This window comes from Salmo trutta, chromosome 3 (genome assembly GCF_901001165.1).
Source record: "Salmo trutta chromosome 3, fSalTru1.1, whole genome shotgun sequence".
NCBI classification, from domain to species: Eukaryota; Metazoa; Chordata; class Actinopteri; order Salmoniformes; family Salmonidae; genus Salmo; species Salmo trutta.
Genome location: NC_042959.1, coordinates 33514046 through 33531173, shown reverse-complemented (window position 1 = coordinate 33531173; position 17128 = coordinate 33514046). Strand labels below are relative to the sequence as shown.

General features: G+C 43.6%; 3 protein-coding genes across 3 annotated transcripts in view; all 3 read right to left on the bottom strand.

The window, feature by feature from the left end:
• The window catches only part of LOC115165284 (protocadherin Fat 3), a 28304-nt gene extending 14321 nt beyond the window's left edge, over window positions 1–13983 (bottom strand). Inside the window, exons 1-5 of the mRNA XM_029718331.1 lie at window positions 11198–13983; window positions 9403–9455; window positions 8275–9256; window positions 5403–6557; window positions 2436–4880 (exon numbers count right to left, since the gene is read on the bottom strand). Coding sequence (XP_029574191.1) covers window positions 2436–4880; window positions 5403–6557; window positions 8275–9256; window positions 9403–9455; window positions 11198–13609 — 7047 coding nt within the window. The 5' untranslated portion in view covers window positions 13610–13983. The remainder of the gene's footprint in view (window positions 1–2435; window positions 4881–5402; window positions 6558–8274; window positions 9257–9402; window positions 9456–11197) is intronic.
• LOC115173572 (protocadherin alpha-C2-like) lies at window positions 4860–8257 on the bottom strand. Its single transcript, XM_029731799.1, has one exon. The coding sequence runs from the start codon at window positions 7812–7814 to the stop codon at window positions 5388–5390; it is 2427 nt and encodes an 808-aa protein (XP_029587659.1). The 5' UTR covers window positions 7815–8257; the 3' UTR covers window positions 4860–5387.
• Window positions 13984–14246: 263 nt separating the features above from the next.
• LOC115173565 (protocadherin alpha-C2-like) lies at window positions 14247–16914 on the bottom strand. Its single transcript, XM_029731791.1, has one exon. It carries the CDS (start codon window positions 16735–16737, stop codon window positions 14281–14283), a length of 2457 nt encoding a protein of 818 aa, XP_029587651.1. The 5' UTR covers window positions 16738–16914; the 3' UTR covers window positions 14247–14280.
• Between the last annotated feature and the right edge of the window lie 214 nt (window positions 16915–17128).

The following is a 17128-nucleotide window of genomic DNA, read 5'->3' as shown; positions in this document are numbered from 1 at the left end:
TTACCGTAAAAGTGATGTCATATTCTGGAACCTTCTCACGATCCAGAGGCTCTGAAACTACCAACTCATAATAGTTATCAGAAGACTCTCTCAGTGCAAAAGGTAATGTATCAGCAATATGAATATCAACTATCCCATTTTCACCTGAATCTTTATCGCTGACACTCACCACTGCTATCACACTGTCTACTGTAATATCCTCCTTGACTGGGCTTTGAAACGATTTAATTGATATCTCAGGGTGATTGTCATTCATATCTGTGACCAAAATAGTTAATTTGCTCTGCCCTGTCAATGAATTAGGCCCCTTATCAGTTGCTATGACTTCCATGTCATAAATCCTGAAATCTTCATAATTTATCATTTCTTTGACTCTGATTTCACCATTTTTGGAATTCAAACTAAAAGTTTGTTGGGTTTTCTCTGATGTATAAAGGCTATATGAATACATTATTTCCGAATTGGTTCCCTCGTCTAAGTCAGTTGCATTCAATTTAACAACAAGGCTTCCAATTGGAGAGTTTTCCATCACATTAATGTTGTAGCTTTCTTTATCAAATTGAGGGGCGTTGTCATTCGTATCTATAACGCGAACAATGATGTTGGCTGTACCGGAGCGCGTGGGGACTCCACCATCTACAGCGGTGAGTATTAGATTATGAACCGCCTGCTCCTCTCGGTTTAAAACCTTTTTAAGAGTCAAATCAGCAAACTTTGACCCGTCTCTTCCGGTCTGAATCTCTATACTGAAATGCTCACTCTCGCTTAAGTGATACGTATTGATAGAGTTTGCACCAAAATCTGGGTCTACTGCATTGGGTAGCGAGAATCGTTCTCCTGCAGCGGTGGATTCAGATATATCCAGGTGCATGGTGTCCCGGCGAAATTGGGGCGAGTTGTCATTTATGTCCATTATTTCAACTTCAATATTAAATAGTCTAATTGGGTTTTCGATGGTAACATCCATTTTGAGGAAACAAGAAGATGTCTTAACGTTGCATAAGTATTCTCTATCAATCTTCTCCGCTATCAGTAGCTCCCCTGTGTCTTTGTTTATCTCCAGATACCTCTTATTGGCGATAACATCCAACCGTATTTTACGCCTAGCCATGATTTTAGCATCCAAACCCAAATCAGCAGCTAAATTAGCCACAACGGAGCCTTCCTCGATCTCTTCAGGAATGGAATAGTGAGTAACCGCAGATGTCGTGTTCAAGACGGCAGAGAGAAGAAGAAAGACCGCGACGTACCTTCTCCAGGGCTCTCCACTAATATGCACCTCCATTGTTGGGATGTGTCTCATACTGCACGTTACGTTGGTGTAGAATTTGTGTAAAGAAAATTAGATATGTAACCTTTTGAAGATATAGACAAAAACGACCTTCCCAAAAGCAGATAAATGTCAGCACCCGCGAGCTGTCCATACAGAATACGCATTGCCTTTATCGCTATGGTGAACTGTCATGGCTACCATTCCATGACAGAAGAGTGCGTTTTATTGGCGAGCAGCGACCCTTTGCGCATTTTAACAGCCCTTGCAACGTTGAATTTAATACAGGTTTATTACACACTTTTTGGTGATATTATTTATGTGACGAAAAAAGACGACACACAATAATATTGCTAGAATGTGAGGTAAAGAATACATTATGAACATTGCTTTATTTAGGCCTAGTATTGGGTAATTGTGATTACTTCTGGTAACAATACCAGCCGTTGTGGACAGAAATATTAGTAATCTAACTGTTCGAGGTGAACTGATTGTTCAATGGTAAACGAATGGGATGTGAAAGTAAAATGGTTGTTGTTATTGTAAACACTTCCAAATGATGGTAGAACTTTAGCCAACGTGTTTATCCATTTTACGCATGGCAACTGCGTAGTGTAGAGAACCCAGACGTAAAGTTGTTGCACATTACCTCAAACCAGTTGAGTCAGAGTAGAACAGGACCGCGGGACGAATTTGGCCCGTGGTTTTATTTGGCCCCCAAAAGTGTTCTGAGCATAAGACTGTAAAAACACCAGGAAATCAGCTCCAAGAGATTTTAATTTAAGAAATCTGTTACCAAGTCTTCCCATGCGTAATAGTGAGAAACGTGGTGGTATACAAATGTAGGTAAAGTTTAAAATTATTGTTTTAGTCAAACATTATATCTGTTTGGGCTTCTTGCAGTCAATTTGCAGTCTACAAATGATTTGCAATTATGTTCCGTTCCCACGACCATGCACTCAATAACAAAATTGGTCCATGACTGAATCTAGTTGACGATCCCTGGGGTAGAGGCTCAGAGCAGCGACTCGGAGTAGAGGCTACTGGAGGCTAGTGGACACGGTGTATCTGGAGCCCGCCTTTCGAACAGGCTGTCTGACAAACAGCTTTCCTTTCCAAGTCTCCGCTAGAAACAGACTGTACCAGTAGGCATCGTATTTCTTACCTGCAGAGTAGAGGCCGCTGAGTCGCTGGTCTCTGTCAGGCCGGTGCTCCTTGGTAGACTGGACACGATGTATCTGGAACCCGCCTTCGGCACAGGCTGTCTGACTACCAGCTTTCCTTTCCTTGTCTCCGCTAGAAACAGACTGTACCAGTAGGCATCGTTGGAGACCAGGGTGGAATCTGCGATGGTCGAGTTTCTCTCGCTGATCACGCTGTTCCTACTGGGAGGAGCCGCTTTACTGGGCTTTGGTTTCTGACACTTCAGCACACAGGTGACCAATATGGTGATCAATAACAGAAAGGACACGGAGCCCAGGCCGATCACCAAATACAGGTTTAAATCTGAAAATATGTCATATTCTAGAGGCACTTCCGTCATGTCAGAGTAGGCTTTAACGGCAGTCTCCACTGTTGAGAGCTTTATGGTAACTGTAGCAGAGAGAGCAGGATCCCCGTTGTCCTTGGCGATGACAACCAGCCGTTGATGACGCGGATCTCTGTAACTGAACATTCTCATAGTGCGTATCTCTCCGTTGTATTGGTCCAGACTGAATAAGGTGGCGTCAGTAACCTGTAGAAACTGGTATGTAATCCGAGAGTTCTGGACCGAGTCCGTGTCTATGGCTATCACCTTGGAGACCAGGGATCCTTTATCGGTGGATCTGGGGATCTTCTCCTCCACCACGGAGCCGTGCGCGCGCCACGGAGACACTATGACCGGGGGATTGTCGTTCTGGTCCACAATAACTATGTGGACAGTCATGTTACTGTTGAGCGGAGGAACACCAGAGTCTCTGGACTCAATGTGGAAAAGGAACTCCTTCTCTATCTCATAGTCAAACGTCTTTAGTGCGTAAAGATTACCGTTCTCCGGATTGATGGAGAACAGCATTGACATGGAGGTGTTCACTATCTCCTTCTCTATGATGAAATAAACTAGATACTGGTTTTCATGGAGGTCTGGATCAAACGCAGTGAGGGAACTTAGCAAGGCCCCAGGCGCGTTATTCTCCATAACGGGTATAGTGTAGAACGACTGGGGGAAGAGTGGAACGTTGTCGTTAACGTCTAGTAGCTCTAAAGTCATAGTTTCGTTGTCAGATAGTGGAGGGGATCCCCTGTCTGTTACGGTAAAAGTGATTTCATATTCTGGAACCTTCTCACGATCCAGAGGCTCTGAAACTACTAACTCATAATAGTTATCAGAAGACTCTCTCAGTGCAAAAGGTAATGTATCAGCAATACGAATATCAACTATCCCATTTTCACCTGAATCTTTATCGCTGACACTAACAATTGCTATCACAGTGTCTATGGCTACATTTTCCTTTATAGGACTTTGAAACGATTTTATGGACATTTCTGGATGATTGTCATTCATATCTGTAACTAAAATAGTTAATTTACACTGCCCTGCCAAGGAATTGGGTCCCTTGTCCGTTGCTATGACTTCCATGTCATAAATCCTGAAATCTTCATAATTAATCATTTCTTTTACTCTGATTTCACCACTATTAGAATTCAAGCCGAAAATTGCTTGAGTTTTCTCTGATGTATAAAGGCTATATGAATACATTATTTCCGAATTGGTTCCCTCGTCTAAGTCGGTTGCATTCAATTTAACAACAAGGCTTCCAATTGGAGAGTTTTCCATCACATTAATGTTGTAGCTTTCTTTATCAAACTTAGGGGCGTTGTCATTCGTATCTAGAACGCGAACAATGATGTTGGCTGTACCGGAGCGTGAGGGGACTCCACCATCTACAGCGGTGAGTATTAGGTTATGGACCGCCTGCTCTTCTCGGTCTAAAGCATTTTTTAGAACCAAATCAGCAAACTTTGACCCGTCTCTCCCGGTTTGAATCTCTATACTGAAATGCTCTTCATCACTTAAGTGATACGACTTTACAGAGTTTGTACCGAAATCTGGGTCAACTGCATTGTTTAACGAGAATCGTTCACCTGCTGGGGTGGATTCTGATATATCCAAGTGCATGGTGTCCCTGCGGAAATGGGGCACGTTGTCATTTATGTCCATTATCTCCACTTCAATATTAAACATTCGTATTGGTTCTTCAATCGAAACATCCATTTTGAGGAAACAAGATGGATTTTTGCTGTTGCATAGGTGTTCTCTGTCAATCTTCTCCGCGATGAATAGCTCTCCCGTCTCTTTGTTTATCTCCAGATACCTCTTATTGGCGATAACATCCAACCGTACTTTACGCTTCACTAAGGTTTTCGCATCAAGACCCAAATCAGCAGCCAAATTAGCAACAATAGAGCCTTCCTCCATTTCTTCGGGAATAGAATAGTGAGTAACCGCACACGCTGTGTTCATGGCGGTAGAGAAAATAAGAAATACCGAGACGTACCTTCTCCACTGCTGTGCACTGATGTGCGTCTCCATTGTTGTATTGCTTATCTCTGTGCGTAATGCACCACAACGAAAATATTAAGTCGTGTTGAATTTACGTCAAGAAAACGAGACGACCTTGTAACGTTTTGAAGATGGACAAAAATGATATCGAAAGCATCGAAATTCAGGACCGGAAAATGTCCACACACAACAGGCACTGCGTCTATCACTATGACGAACTGTCATGGCGACGATTACATCACAGAATAGTGCGTTTTATTGGTGAACAGTGACACTTTGCGCATTTTGCCAGCCTATGCAGCTCTGAATATCAAACATTGCAAACGTTTTGGTTGTATTATTAGTACGATGAAAGTTTAAGTACTCTGTGAAAACAGTTGCAACGGGACAACAGTGACTTTTCCACTTGTGAACTGAATCATTTGGTAGCATATAATTACAATGAATGTGGACCTGGAACTGTTGATTTAAAAAAAATGTGCAATCAACCTATTCATCAATTTTACGCACGATAATTGTGCACTGAAGAAATCAACTCTATCAAATGTTTGATGTTTATATTAAAGAATGGGTTCAGGTCAGTCTTACCTGCAGAGTAGAGGCCGCTGAGTCGCTGGTCTCTGTCAGGCCGGTGCTCCTTGGTAGACTGGACACGATGTATCTGGAACCCGCCTTCGGCACAGGCTGTCTGACTACCAGCTTTCCTTTCCTTGTCTCCGCTAGAAACAGACTGTACCAGTAGGCATCGTTGGAGACCAGGGTGGAATCTGCGATGGTCGAGTTTCTCTCGCTGATCACGCTGTTCCTACTGGGAGGAGCCGCTTTACTGGGCTTTGGTTTCTGACACTTCAGCACACAGGTGACCAATATGGTGATCAATAACAGAAAGGACACGGAGCCCAGGCCGATCACCAAATACAGGTTTAAATCTGAAAATATGTCATATTCTAGAGGCACTTCCGTCATGTCAGAGTAGGCTTTAACGGCAGTCTCCACTGTTGAGAGCTTTATGGTAACTGTAGCAGAGAGAGCAGGGTCCCCGTTGTCCTTGGCGATGACAACCAGCCGTTGATGACGCGGATCTCTGTAACTGAACATTCTCATAGTACGTATCTCTCCGTTGTATTGGTCCAGACTGAATAGGGTGGCGTCAGTAACCTGTAGAAACTGGTATGTAATCCGAGAGTTCTGGACCGAGTCCGTATCTATGGCTATCACCTTGGAGACCAGGGATCCTTTATCGGTGGATCTGGGGATCTTCTCCTCCACCACGGAGCCGTGCGCGCGCCACGGAGACACTATGACCGGGGGATTGTCGTTCTGGTCCACAATAATGACGTGGACAGTCACGTTACTGCTGAGCGGAGGAACACCAGAGTCTCTGGTCTCAATGTGGAAAAGGAACTCCTTCTCTATCTCATAGTCAAACGTCTTTAGTGCGTAAAGATTACCGTTCTCCGGATTGATGGAGAACAACATTGACATGGAGGTGTTAACTATCTCCTTCTCTATGATGAAATAAACTAGATACTGGTTTTCATGGAGGTCTGGATCAAACGCAGTGAGGGAACTTAGCAAGGCCCCAGGCGCGTTATTCTCCATAACGGGTATAGTGTAGAACGACTGGGAGAACTGTGGAACGTTGTCGTTAACGTCTAGTAGCTCTAAAGTCATAGTTTCGTTGTCAGATAGTGGAGGGGATCCCCTGTCTGTTACCGTAAAAGTGATTTCATATTCTGGAACCTTCTCACGATCCAGAGGCTCTGAAACTACCAACTCATAATAGTTATCAGAAGACTCTCTCAGTGCAAAAGGTAATGTATCAGCAATACGAATATCAACTATCCCATTTTCACCTGAATCTTTATCGCTGACACTCACAACTGCTATCACACTGTCTATGGCTACATTTTCCTTTATAGGACTTTGAAACGATTTTATGGACATTTCTGGATGATTGTCATTCATATCTGTAACTAAAATTGTTAATTTACACTGACTTGACAAGGAATTCATTCCCTTATCTGTTGCTATGACTTCCATGTCATAAATCCTGAAATCTTCATAATTTATCATTTCTTTTACCGTTATTTCTCCACTGTTAGCGTTTAAACTGAAAGTGCCTTGCGTTTTCTCCGATGTATACAAACTATATGAATATGTTATTTCCGAATTGGTGCCCTCGTCAAAGTCTGTGGCATTCAATTTAACAACAAGACTTCCAATTGGAGAGTTTTCCATTATATCGATTTTGTACGTGTCTTTATTAAACTTAGGGGCGTTGTCATTTGTATCCAAAACCCGAACAATGATGCTGGCTGTCCCAGAGCGGGCAGGAACTCCACCGTCTACAGCGGTGAGTATTAGATTATGAACCGCCTGCTCCTCTCGGTCTAAAGCCTTTTTCAGTATCAAATCAGCGAATTTGGCTCCATCTCTACCGGTCTGTATTTCGATATTGAAATGTTCACTCTCGCTTAGGTGGTAGGTTTTAACAGTGTTGCTACCAACGTCCGGGTCCACTGCATTGTTCAGAGAGAATCGCTCACCCACGGGAGTAGACTCTGATATATCCAAATCCATTGTGTCCCGTCGAAAATGTGGCGCGTTGTCGTTTATATCCATGATTTCTAATTCTATATTGAACATCCTTATTGGATTTTCAATTGTTGCATCCATTTTAAGAAAACATGACGTTGCTGTCTTAGTTGTACAAAGAGATTCCCTGTCCAACCTTTCGACGATATACAGCTCGCCAGTCTCTTTGTTAACGTCCAGATATTTTTTGTTGGCGATAACATCCAAGCGCATCTTGCGCTTACTGAGGCTGTTCGTGTTCAGCCCCAAATCAGAGGCCAGATTAGCAATAACGGAGCCTTCCTCCATTTCCTCGGGAACAGAATAGTGAGTAACCGCAGACACCGTGTTCAAGGTGGCAGAGAAAAGAAGAAAGATCGAGACGTACCTTTTACAGGGCTGAACGGTGCGATGTTCGGCCATCGTTTGACTGTTTTGCGCAATGCAACAAAATGGGACCTTTTTGAATATGAGAAGACGAGTCGAGGACAATTCCGGCGTTGTAATGCTATGCAATTTAAATGACCATTTGTCAACGACGGATTCAGGACCAGGGAGCTGTTCACATGAAATTGCCTTACTGTCTTCCTAGTGACCAACTGTCATGGCGACTGTTACATCACAGAATAGTGGGTTTTATTGGTGAGCAGCGACGCTTTGCGCATTTTACCAGACCACCTTAGAATTGGAAATATGTTCAACTTTCTGGTGAGACTAACTGTTGGATTAAGCAAATATATATGTCCATATATATTTTTTTACATACAACTTTCATTAATTACCTGTATTTATTTGTGCTCTGGTTTTACGCACGGGACTACAGCAACTGTTAATATAGCATAGCATTTCATTATGTTATAATATATTAAGAGTTTAGTATTACCTGCAGAGTAGAAGCCGCTGAGTCGCTGGTCTCTGTCAGGCCGGTGCTCCTTGGTAGACTGGACACGATGTATCTGGAACCCGCCTTCGGCACAGGCTGTCTGACTACCAGCTTTCCTTTCCTTGTCTCCGCTAGAAACAGACTGTACCAGTAGGCATCGTTGGAGACCAGGGTGGAATCTGCGATGGTTGAGTTCCTCTCGCTGATCACGCTGTTCCTACTGGGAGGAGCCGCTTTGCTGGGCTTTGGTTTCTGACACTTCAGCACACAGGTGACCAATATGGTGATCAATAACAGAAAGGACACGGAGCCCAGGCCGATCACCAAATACAGGTTTAAATCTGAAAATATGTCATATTCTAGAGGCACTTCCGTCATGTCAGAGTAGGCTTTAACGGCAGTCTCCACTGTTGAGAGCTTTATGGTAACTGTAGCAGAGAGAGCAGGATCCCCGTTGTCCTTGGCGATGACAACCAGCCGTTGATGACGCGGATCTCTGTAACTGAACATTCTCATAGTACGTATCTCTCCGTTGTATTGGTCCAGACTGAATAAGGTGGCGTCAGTAACCTGTAGAAACTGGTATGTAATTCGAGAGTTCTGGACCGAGTCCGTGTCTATGGCGATCACCTTGGAGACCAGGGATCCTTTATCGGTGGATCTGGGGATCTTCTCCTCCACCACGGAGCCGTGCGCGCGCCACGGAGACACTATGACCGGGGGATTGTCGTTCTGGTCCACAATAATGACGTGGACAGTCACGTTACTGCTGAGCGGAGGAACACCAGAGTCTCTGGACTCAATGTGGAAAAGGAACTCCTTCTCTATCTCATAGTCAAACGTCTTTAGTGCGTAAAGATTACCGTTCTCCGGATTGATGGAGAACAGCATTGACATGGAGGTGTTCACTATCTCCTTCTCTATGATGAAATAAACTAGATACTGGTTTTCATGGAGGTCTGGATCAAACGCAGTGAGGGAACTTAGCAAGGCCCCAGGCGCGTTATTCTCCATAACGGGTATAGTGTAGAACGACTGGGGGAAGAGTGGAACGTTGTCGTTAACGTCTAGTAGCTCTAAAGTCATCGTTTCGTTGTCAGATAGTGGAGGGGATCCCCTGTCTGTTACCGTAAAAGTGATTTCATATTCTGGAACCTTCTCACGGTCCAGAGGCTCTGAAACTACCAACTCATAATAGTTATCAGAAGACTCTCTCAGTGCAAAAGGTAATGTATCAGCAATGTGAATATCGACTTTTCCATTGTCACCTGAATCTTTATCGCTGACACTCACCACTGCTATCACACTGTCTACTGCTATGTCCTCCTTGACTGGACTTTGAAATGATTTGATGGAGATTTCTGGATGATTATCATTCATATCTGTTACTAGAATAGTTAACTTACACTGTCCTGATAAGGAATTGGTCCCCTTGTCTGTTGCTATGACTTCCATATCATAGATTCTAAAATCTTCATAATTAATCATTTCTTTTACTCTGATTTCTCCGTTAGTTGGGTTCAAACTGAAGGTTCCTTGAGCCTTTTCTGATGTATACAAACTAAATGAATAGACAATGTCCGAATTAGTACCATCATCTATATCAGTTGCGTTCAATTTAACCACAAGACTTCCAAATGGATAGTTCTCCATTATGTTTATATTGTAATTATCCTTTTCAAATTGAGGGGCGTTGTCATTCGTGTCCAGCACGCGAACAATGATGCTGGCTGTGCCAGACCGCGCCGGGACACCGCCGTCTACAGCGGTGAGTATTAGATTATGAACCGCCTGCTCCTCTCGGTCTAAAGCCTTTTTCAAAATTAGATCAGCAAACTTTGACCCGTCTCTCCCAGTCTGAACTTCAATATTAAAATGCTCACTTTCACTGAGATAGTAGGTTTTAACTGAGTTTGTACCGACATCAGAATCCACTGCGTTGTTTAACGAGAATCGTTCCCCAGTTGGCGTCGATTCAGATATGTCCAGATGTATGGAATCTCGTCGAAAGTGTGGCGCATTGTCATTGATATCCATTATTTCCAATTCGATGTTGAATATTCGTATTGGGTTTTCGATTGTTGCGTCCAATTTGAGAAAACAAGTTGTGGCTGTTTTCGAAGCGCAGAGATATTCTCGATCTATCTTCTCAACAATGTACAGTTCGCCTGTTTCTTTGTTCACATCCAAGTATTTCTTATTGGCAATGATGTCTAACCGCATCTTCCGTCTACTCAGTGTTTTCACGTCCAATCCCAAATCCGCGGCTAGATTAGCAACAACGGAGCCTTCCTCCATTTCTTCGGGAATAGAATAATGGGTAACGGCGGACAACGTGTTCATGGTGGCAGAGAATAAAATAAAAACCGACACGTACCTTGTCCAGGGTTGAAGGATGCAATATGCCTCCATTGTTTGATTTGTTTTGATCCGTGAATGATGGGCTACAGAAAACGATACCTTTTGATGGTGGTATGAGAAGCCCAACGAGTCGGCCGTTGTACCGAGATGTATTTTAGATCACCCTTTTCACAGCGAAGGATTCAGGAACAACGGGATGTCCACAAATTGCATCGCTCTCTTCACTGTGACGAACTGTCATGGCGACTGGTTACATCACAGAAGAGTTCGTTTTACTGGTGAGCAGCGACGCTTTGCGCATTTTACCAGCATTCACACCATAGAATTAAAACCGGGCTAAGGAACATTTAATTGATTCAAATAGGTATAATAGAAACAATAGTTCTAAATGTTTTTTTTGTTTCTCGTGGTCATACTTGTTTGTTCACTACTCATAAATGTATGCCTATATGCATGAACGTTTCACCCGAGATTGACTACTTTTACGCACAGGCAGCCAGCACTTGTTTATCAAAGGGATTGAGGGTTATTTGGTCAAATCAGATGGTGGGTTTTGGCTTACCTGCAGAGTAGAGGCTGCTGAGTCGCTGGTCTCTGTCAGGCCGGTGCTCCTTGGTAGACTGGACACGATGTATCTGGAACCCGCCTTCGGCGCAGGCTGTCTGACTACCAGCTTTCCTTTCCTTGTCTCCGCTAGAAACAGACTGTACCAGTAGGCATCGTTGGAGACCAGGGTGGAATCTGCGATGGTCGAGTTCCTCTCGCTGATCACGCTGTTCCTACTGGGAGGAGCCGCTTTACTGGGCTTTGGTTTCTGACACTTCAGCACACAGGTGACCAATATGGTGATCAATAACAGAAAGGACACGGAGCCCAGGCCGATCACCAAATACAGGTTTAAATCTGAAAATATGTCATATTCTAGAGGCACTTCCGTCATGTCAGAGTAGGCTTTAACGGCAGTCTCCACTGTTGAGAGCTTTATGGTAACTGTAGCAGAGAGAGCAGGATCCCCGTTGTCCTTGGCGATGACAACCAGCCGTTGATGACGCGGATCTCTGTAACTGAACATTCTCATGGTACGTATCTCTCCGTTGTATTGGTCCAGACTGAATAAGGTGGCGTCAGTAACCTGTAGAAACTGGTATGTAATCCGAGAGTTCTGGACCGAGTCCGTGTCTATGGCGATCACCTTGGAGACCAGGGATCCTTTATCGGTGGATCTGGGGATCTTCTCCTCCACCACGGAGCCGTGCGCGCGCCACGGAGACACTATGACCGGGGGATTGTCGTTCTGGTCCACAATAACTATGTGGACAGTCACGTTACTGCTGAGCGGAGGAACACCAGAGTCTCTGGCCTCAATGTGGAAAAGGAACTCCTTCTCTATCTCATAGTCAAACGTCTTTAGTGCGTAAAGATTACCGTTCTCCGGATTGATGGAGAACAGCATTGACATGGAGGTGTTCACTATCTCCTTCTCTATGATGAAATAAACTAGGTACTGGTTTTCATGGAGGTCTGGATCAAACGCAGTGAGGGAACTTAGCAAGGCCCCAGGCGCGTTATTCTCCATAACGGGTATAGTGTAGAACGACTGGGAGAACTGTGGAACGTTGTCGTTAACGTCTAGTAGCTCTAAAGTCATAGTTTCGTTGTCAGATAGTGGAGGGGATCCCCTGTCTGTTACGGTAAAAGTGATGTCATATTCTGGAACCTTCTCACGATCCAGAGGCTCTGAAACTACCAACTCATAATAGTTATCAGAAGACTCTCTCAGTGCAAAAGGTAATGTATCAGCAATACGAATATCAACTATCCCATTTTCACCTGAATCTTTATCGCTGACACTCACCACTGCTATCACACTGTCTACTTGAATATCCTCCTTGACTGGACTTTGAAACGATTTAATTGATATCTCAGGGTGATTGTCATTCATATCTGTGACCAAAATGGTTAATTTACACTGACCTGTTAAGGAATTGGGTCCCTTATCTGTTGCTATGACTTCCATATCATAGATCCTGAAATCTTCGTAATTGATCATTTCCTTCACCGTGATCTCACCGTTATTGGGGTTTAAATGGAACGTTTGTTGTGTTTTCTCTGATGTATACAGGCTGTACGAATATAATATTTCCGAATTGGTCCCCTCATCTAAGTCTGTTGCGTTCAATTTAACAACAAGGCTTCCAATTGGAGAGTTTTCCATTATATCGATTTTGTAATTGTCTTTGTCAAACTTAGGGGCGTTGTCATTCGTATCAAGCACACGAACAGTAATGCTGGCTGTCCCGGAACGCGTGGGTACCCCGCCATCTACCGCGGTGAGTATTAGATTATGAACCGCCTGCTGCTCTCTGTCTAAAGCCTTTTTCAATATCAAATCAGCAAACTTTGACCCGTCTCTTCCGGTCTGAATTTCTATATTGAAATGGTCACTGTCACTTAGATGGTAGGTTTTCACTGAATTAGCCCCAACATCAAGGTCCACTGCATTATTGACAGAGAACCTTTCACCGGCCTGCGTTGCTTCAGAAAGATCTAAGTTTATGGTGTCCCTTCGAAAATTTGGTGCATTATCATTGATGTCCATTATCTCTAATTCGATATAAAATATCCGCTGTGGGTTTTCGACAATAGCCTCCATTTTTAGAAAACAAGATGTAGATGTCTTAGTAGTGCAAATGAATTCTCTGTCAATCCTCTCTGCGATATACAGCTGCCCCGTTTCTTTGTTCACGTCCAGATATTTCTTATTCGCTATGACATCTAATCGAATCCTCCTTTTACTCAACGTTTTTACATCCAGACCCAAATCAGCAGCTAAATCAGCAACAACGGAACCTTCTTCCATTTCCTCGGGAATAGAATAGTGAGTGACGGCAGACGCAGTGTTCAGGACGGCACTAAAAAGAAGAAAGACTGAGACGTACCTTCCCCAGTGTGGTGCGCTGATATGCGCCTCCATTGTTATATTTGTAGACTCTGGTTGCTACGCAGTCAGGTAAAACAACGTGAGCCAGCCGAAGACAATATGTAAAATAATACTTCAGAACTCCGTTGGCGTTTTAGAAGGAGCAGGGAAAAATAATGTCCTTTTGGAAGGTATTTTGCACCGGGAGCTGTCCACTGCGTTTGTAGGCTACACCGCCTTCATTATGACGTGCTGTTATGGCGACCATTGCATCTCAAGCGAGTCGGTTTTGCTAGCAGGTCAACAGCGACGCTTTGTGCATGTAACGAGTTTGTAGACATTTCTCTTTGCATTTAGGCGGACTATACTTGAAAAATAGAACTAAAACTAAACACAAGCATCCAAACGTTTGTAGCACCATTAGCTGCAAGATTTTAATCCACGTAAATAATGAAAAACGATTTGGGTAGCCCATATGTTATTTCTTTGGCTTTACCCAGTTTTACCCAGTTCCAGTGGATTACGCGCTGTCCAGTCATTATTAGAATGGTGAAGTGGTTTTACCCAATATATTTATCTTTTAAAAGTTGTTGTAGACCTATCTGTTGTTGATTGATTATCATGTTTTGACACTGAGTGTCTTCCATTGAATATTAAAGTACGTACTGATAGATAAACATTTACGCGCGAGGCGAACGCATACAGACTCAAACTCGGACAGTAGGCTACAGTAAAACAACATTTTGCAGATTTGAAATGAAGAGTTTTATTCTTACCTGCAGAGTAGAGGCCGCTGAGTCGCTGGTCTCTGTCAGGCCGGTGCTCCTTGGTAGACTGGACACGATGTATCTGGAACCCGCCTTCGGCACAGGCTGTCTGACTACCAGCTTTCCTTTCCTTGTCTCCGCTAGAAACAGACTGTACCAGTAGGCATCGTTGGAGACCAGGGTGGAATCTGCGATGGTCGAGTTCCTCTCGCTGATCACGCTGTTCCTACTGGGAGGAGCCGCTTTACTGGGCTTTGGTTTCTGACACTTCAGCACACAGGTGACCAATATGGTGATCAATAACAGAAAGGACACGGAGCCCAGGCCGATCACCAAATACAGGTTTAAATCTGAAAATATGTCATATTCTAGAGGCACTTCCGTCATGTCAGAGTAGGCTTTAACGGCAGTCTCCACTGTTGAGAGCTTTATGGTAACTGTAGCAGAGAGAGCAGGATCCCCGTTGTCCTTGGCGATGACAACCAGCCGTTGATGACGCGGATCTCTGTAACTGAACATTCTCATGGTCCGGATATCTCCATTGTATTGGTCCAGACTGAATAAGGTGGCGTCAGTAACCTGTAGAAACTGGTATGTAATCCGAGAGTTCTGGACCGAGTCCGTGTCTATGGCTATCACCTTGGAGACCAGGGATCCTTTATCGGTGGATCTGGGGATCTTCTCCTCCACCACGGAGCCGTGCGCGCGCCACGGAGACACTATGACCGGGGGATTGTCGTTCTGGTCCACAATAATGATGTGGACAGTCACGTTACTGCTGAGCGGAGGAACACCAGAGTCTCTGGTCTCAATGTGGAAAAGGAACTCCTTCTCTATCTCATAGTCAAACGTCTTTAGTGCGTAAAGATTACCGTTCTCCGGATTGATGGAGAACAGCATTGACATGGAGGTGTTCACTATCTCCTTCTCTATGATGAAATAAACTAGATATTGGTTTTCATGGAGGTCTGGATCAAACGCAGTGAGGGAACTTAGCAAGGCCCCAGGCGCGTTATTCTCCATAACGGGTATAGTGTAGAACGACTGGGAGAACTGTGGAACGTTGTCGTTAACGTCTAGTAGCTCTAAAGTCATTGTTTCGTTGTCAGATAGTGAAGGGGATCCCCTGTCTGTTACCGTAAAAGTGATGTCATATTCTGGAACCTTCTCACGATCCAGAGGCTCTGAAACTACCAACTCATAATAGTTATCAGAAGACTCTCTCAGTGCAAAAGGTAATGTATCAGCAATATGAATATCGACTTTTCCATTTTCTCCTGAATCTTTATCGCTGACACTCACCACTGCTATCACCGTGTCTACTGCTATGTCCTCCTTGACTGGACTTTGAAAGGATTTGATCGATAATTCGGGATGATTATCATTCATATCTGTCACTAAGATAGTTAGTTTGCAATGTCCAGACAAAAAATTTGTTCCTTTGTCCGTTGCTATAACTTCCATATCATATATCCTAAAATCTTCATAATTTATAATGTCCTTTACTGTTATTTCACCGGTGTTCGTGTTTAAACTGAACGTTTCTTGCGTTTTCTCTGATGTATAAAGACTATATGAGTATACTATTTCCGAATTGGAACCCTCGTCCAAATCAGTTGCATTCAGTTTCACTACTAAACTTCCAATTGGAGAATTCTCCATTATATCTATGTTGTAGCTGTCCCTATCAAATTTAGGGGCGTTGTCATTGGTATCCAGGACACGGACAATGATATTCGCTGTGCCTGTGCGTGAAGGGACACCTCCGTCTACAGCGGTGAGTATTAGATTATGAACCGACTGCTCCTCTCGGTCTAAAGCCTTTTTCAGAATCAAATTTGTAAATTTAGACCCGTCTCTTCCGGTCTGGATTTCTATATTGAAATGTTCACTTTCACTCAGATAGTATGTTTTAATTGAATTCGTACCAATATCTGGGTCCACTGCATTGTTCAATGAGAACCTTTCGCCCGCAGCAGCAGACTCCGCTATGTCCAAGTGCATTGTGTCTCTCCGAAAATGAGGCGCATTGTCGTTAATGTCCAGTATCTCCAATTCAATGTTGAACATTCTTACTGGGTTTTCAATTGTTGCATCCAATTTGAGAAAGCATGTTGTTTTTGATATGCAAAGATATTCTCTGTCAATTTTCTCAACAATGTACAGCTCTCCTGTCTCTTTGTTCACATCCAAATATTTCTTATTGGCAATGACATCTAACCGCATTTTTCGTCTACTTAGTTCCTGCACGTCTAGTCCCAGATCAGCAGCTAAATTGGCGACGACAGAGCCTTCCTTCAATTCCTCCGGAATAGAATAGTGAGTAACCGCAGACACCGTGTTCAGGGCGGAAGAGAAAAGAAGAAAGACCGAAACGTACCTTCTCCAGTGCTCTGCGCTTCTGTGCGCCTCCATTGTTATATTTGTATGTCCTGGTTACTGAACAGTCAGGTCAAACACAACATGAACAAGGAGAATACAAATATTTACAAGAGAATAGCTCAACTCCTTTGGCGTTTATGTCGAGCCGAGCAGAATAATGTCCTTTTTTGATGGTTTCAGCACCGGGAGCTGTCCATTGCGTTGCGTACACTGCCTTAATAACTATGACGAACTGTCATGGCGATTATTGCATCACAAGCGAGTGTGTTCAGCTGGTGAACAGCGACGCTTTGTGCATATAACAAGCTTGCACATCTGTTCTCCCTTCTACTTTGTTGGACTATGTCTGAATATTATATCTACAGTAATTCTAGATAGATGTATGTAAATGTGTGAAGCATAATTACCTAAAAGACCAAGAAAG

Coding starts and splice junctions, on each gene's coding strand:
- LOC115173572 (XM_029731799.1), bottom strand. CDS start 7,814: ATGGCCGAACATCGCACCGTTCAGCCCTGTAAAAGGTACGTCTCGATC.
- LOC115173565 (XM_029731791.1), bottom strand. CDS start 16,737: ATGGAGGCGCACAGAAGCGCAGAGCACTGGAGAAGGTACGTTTCGGTC.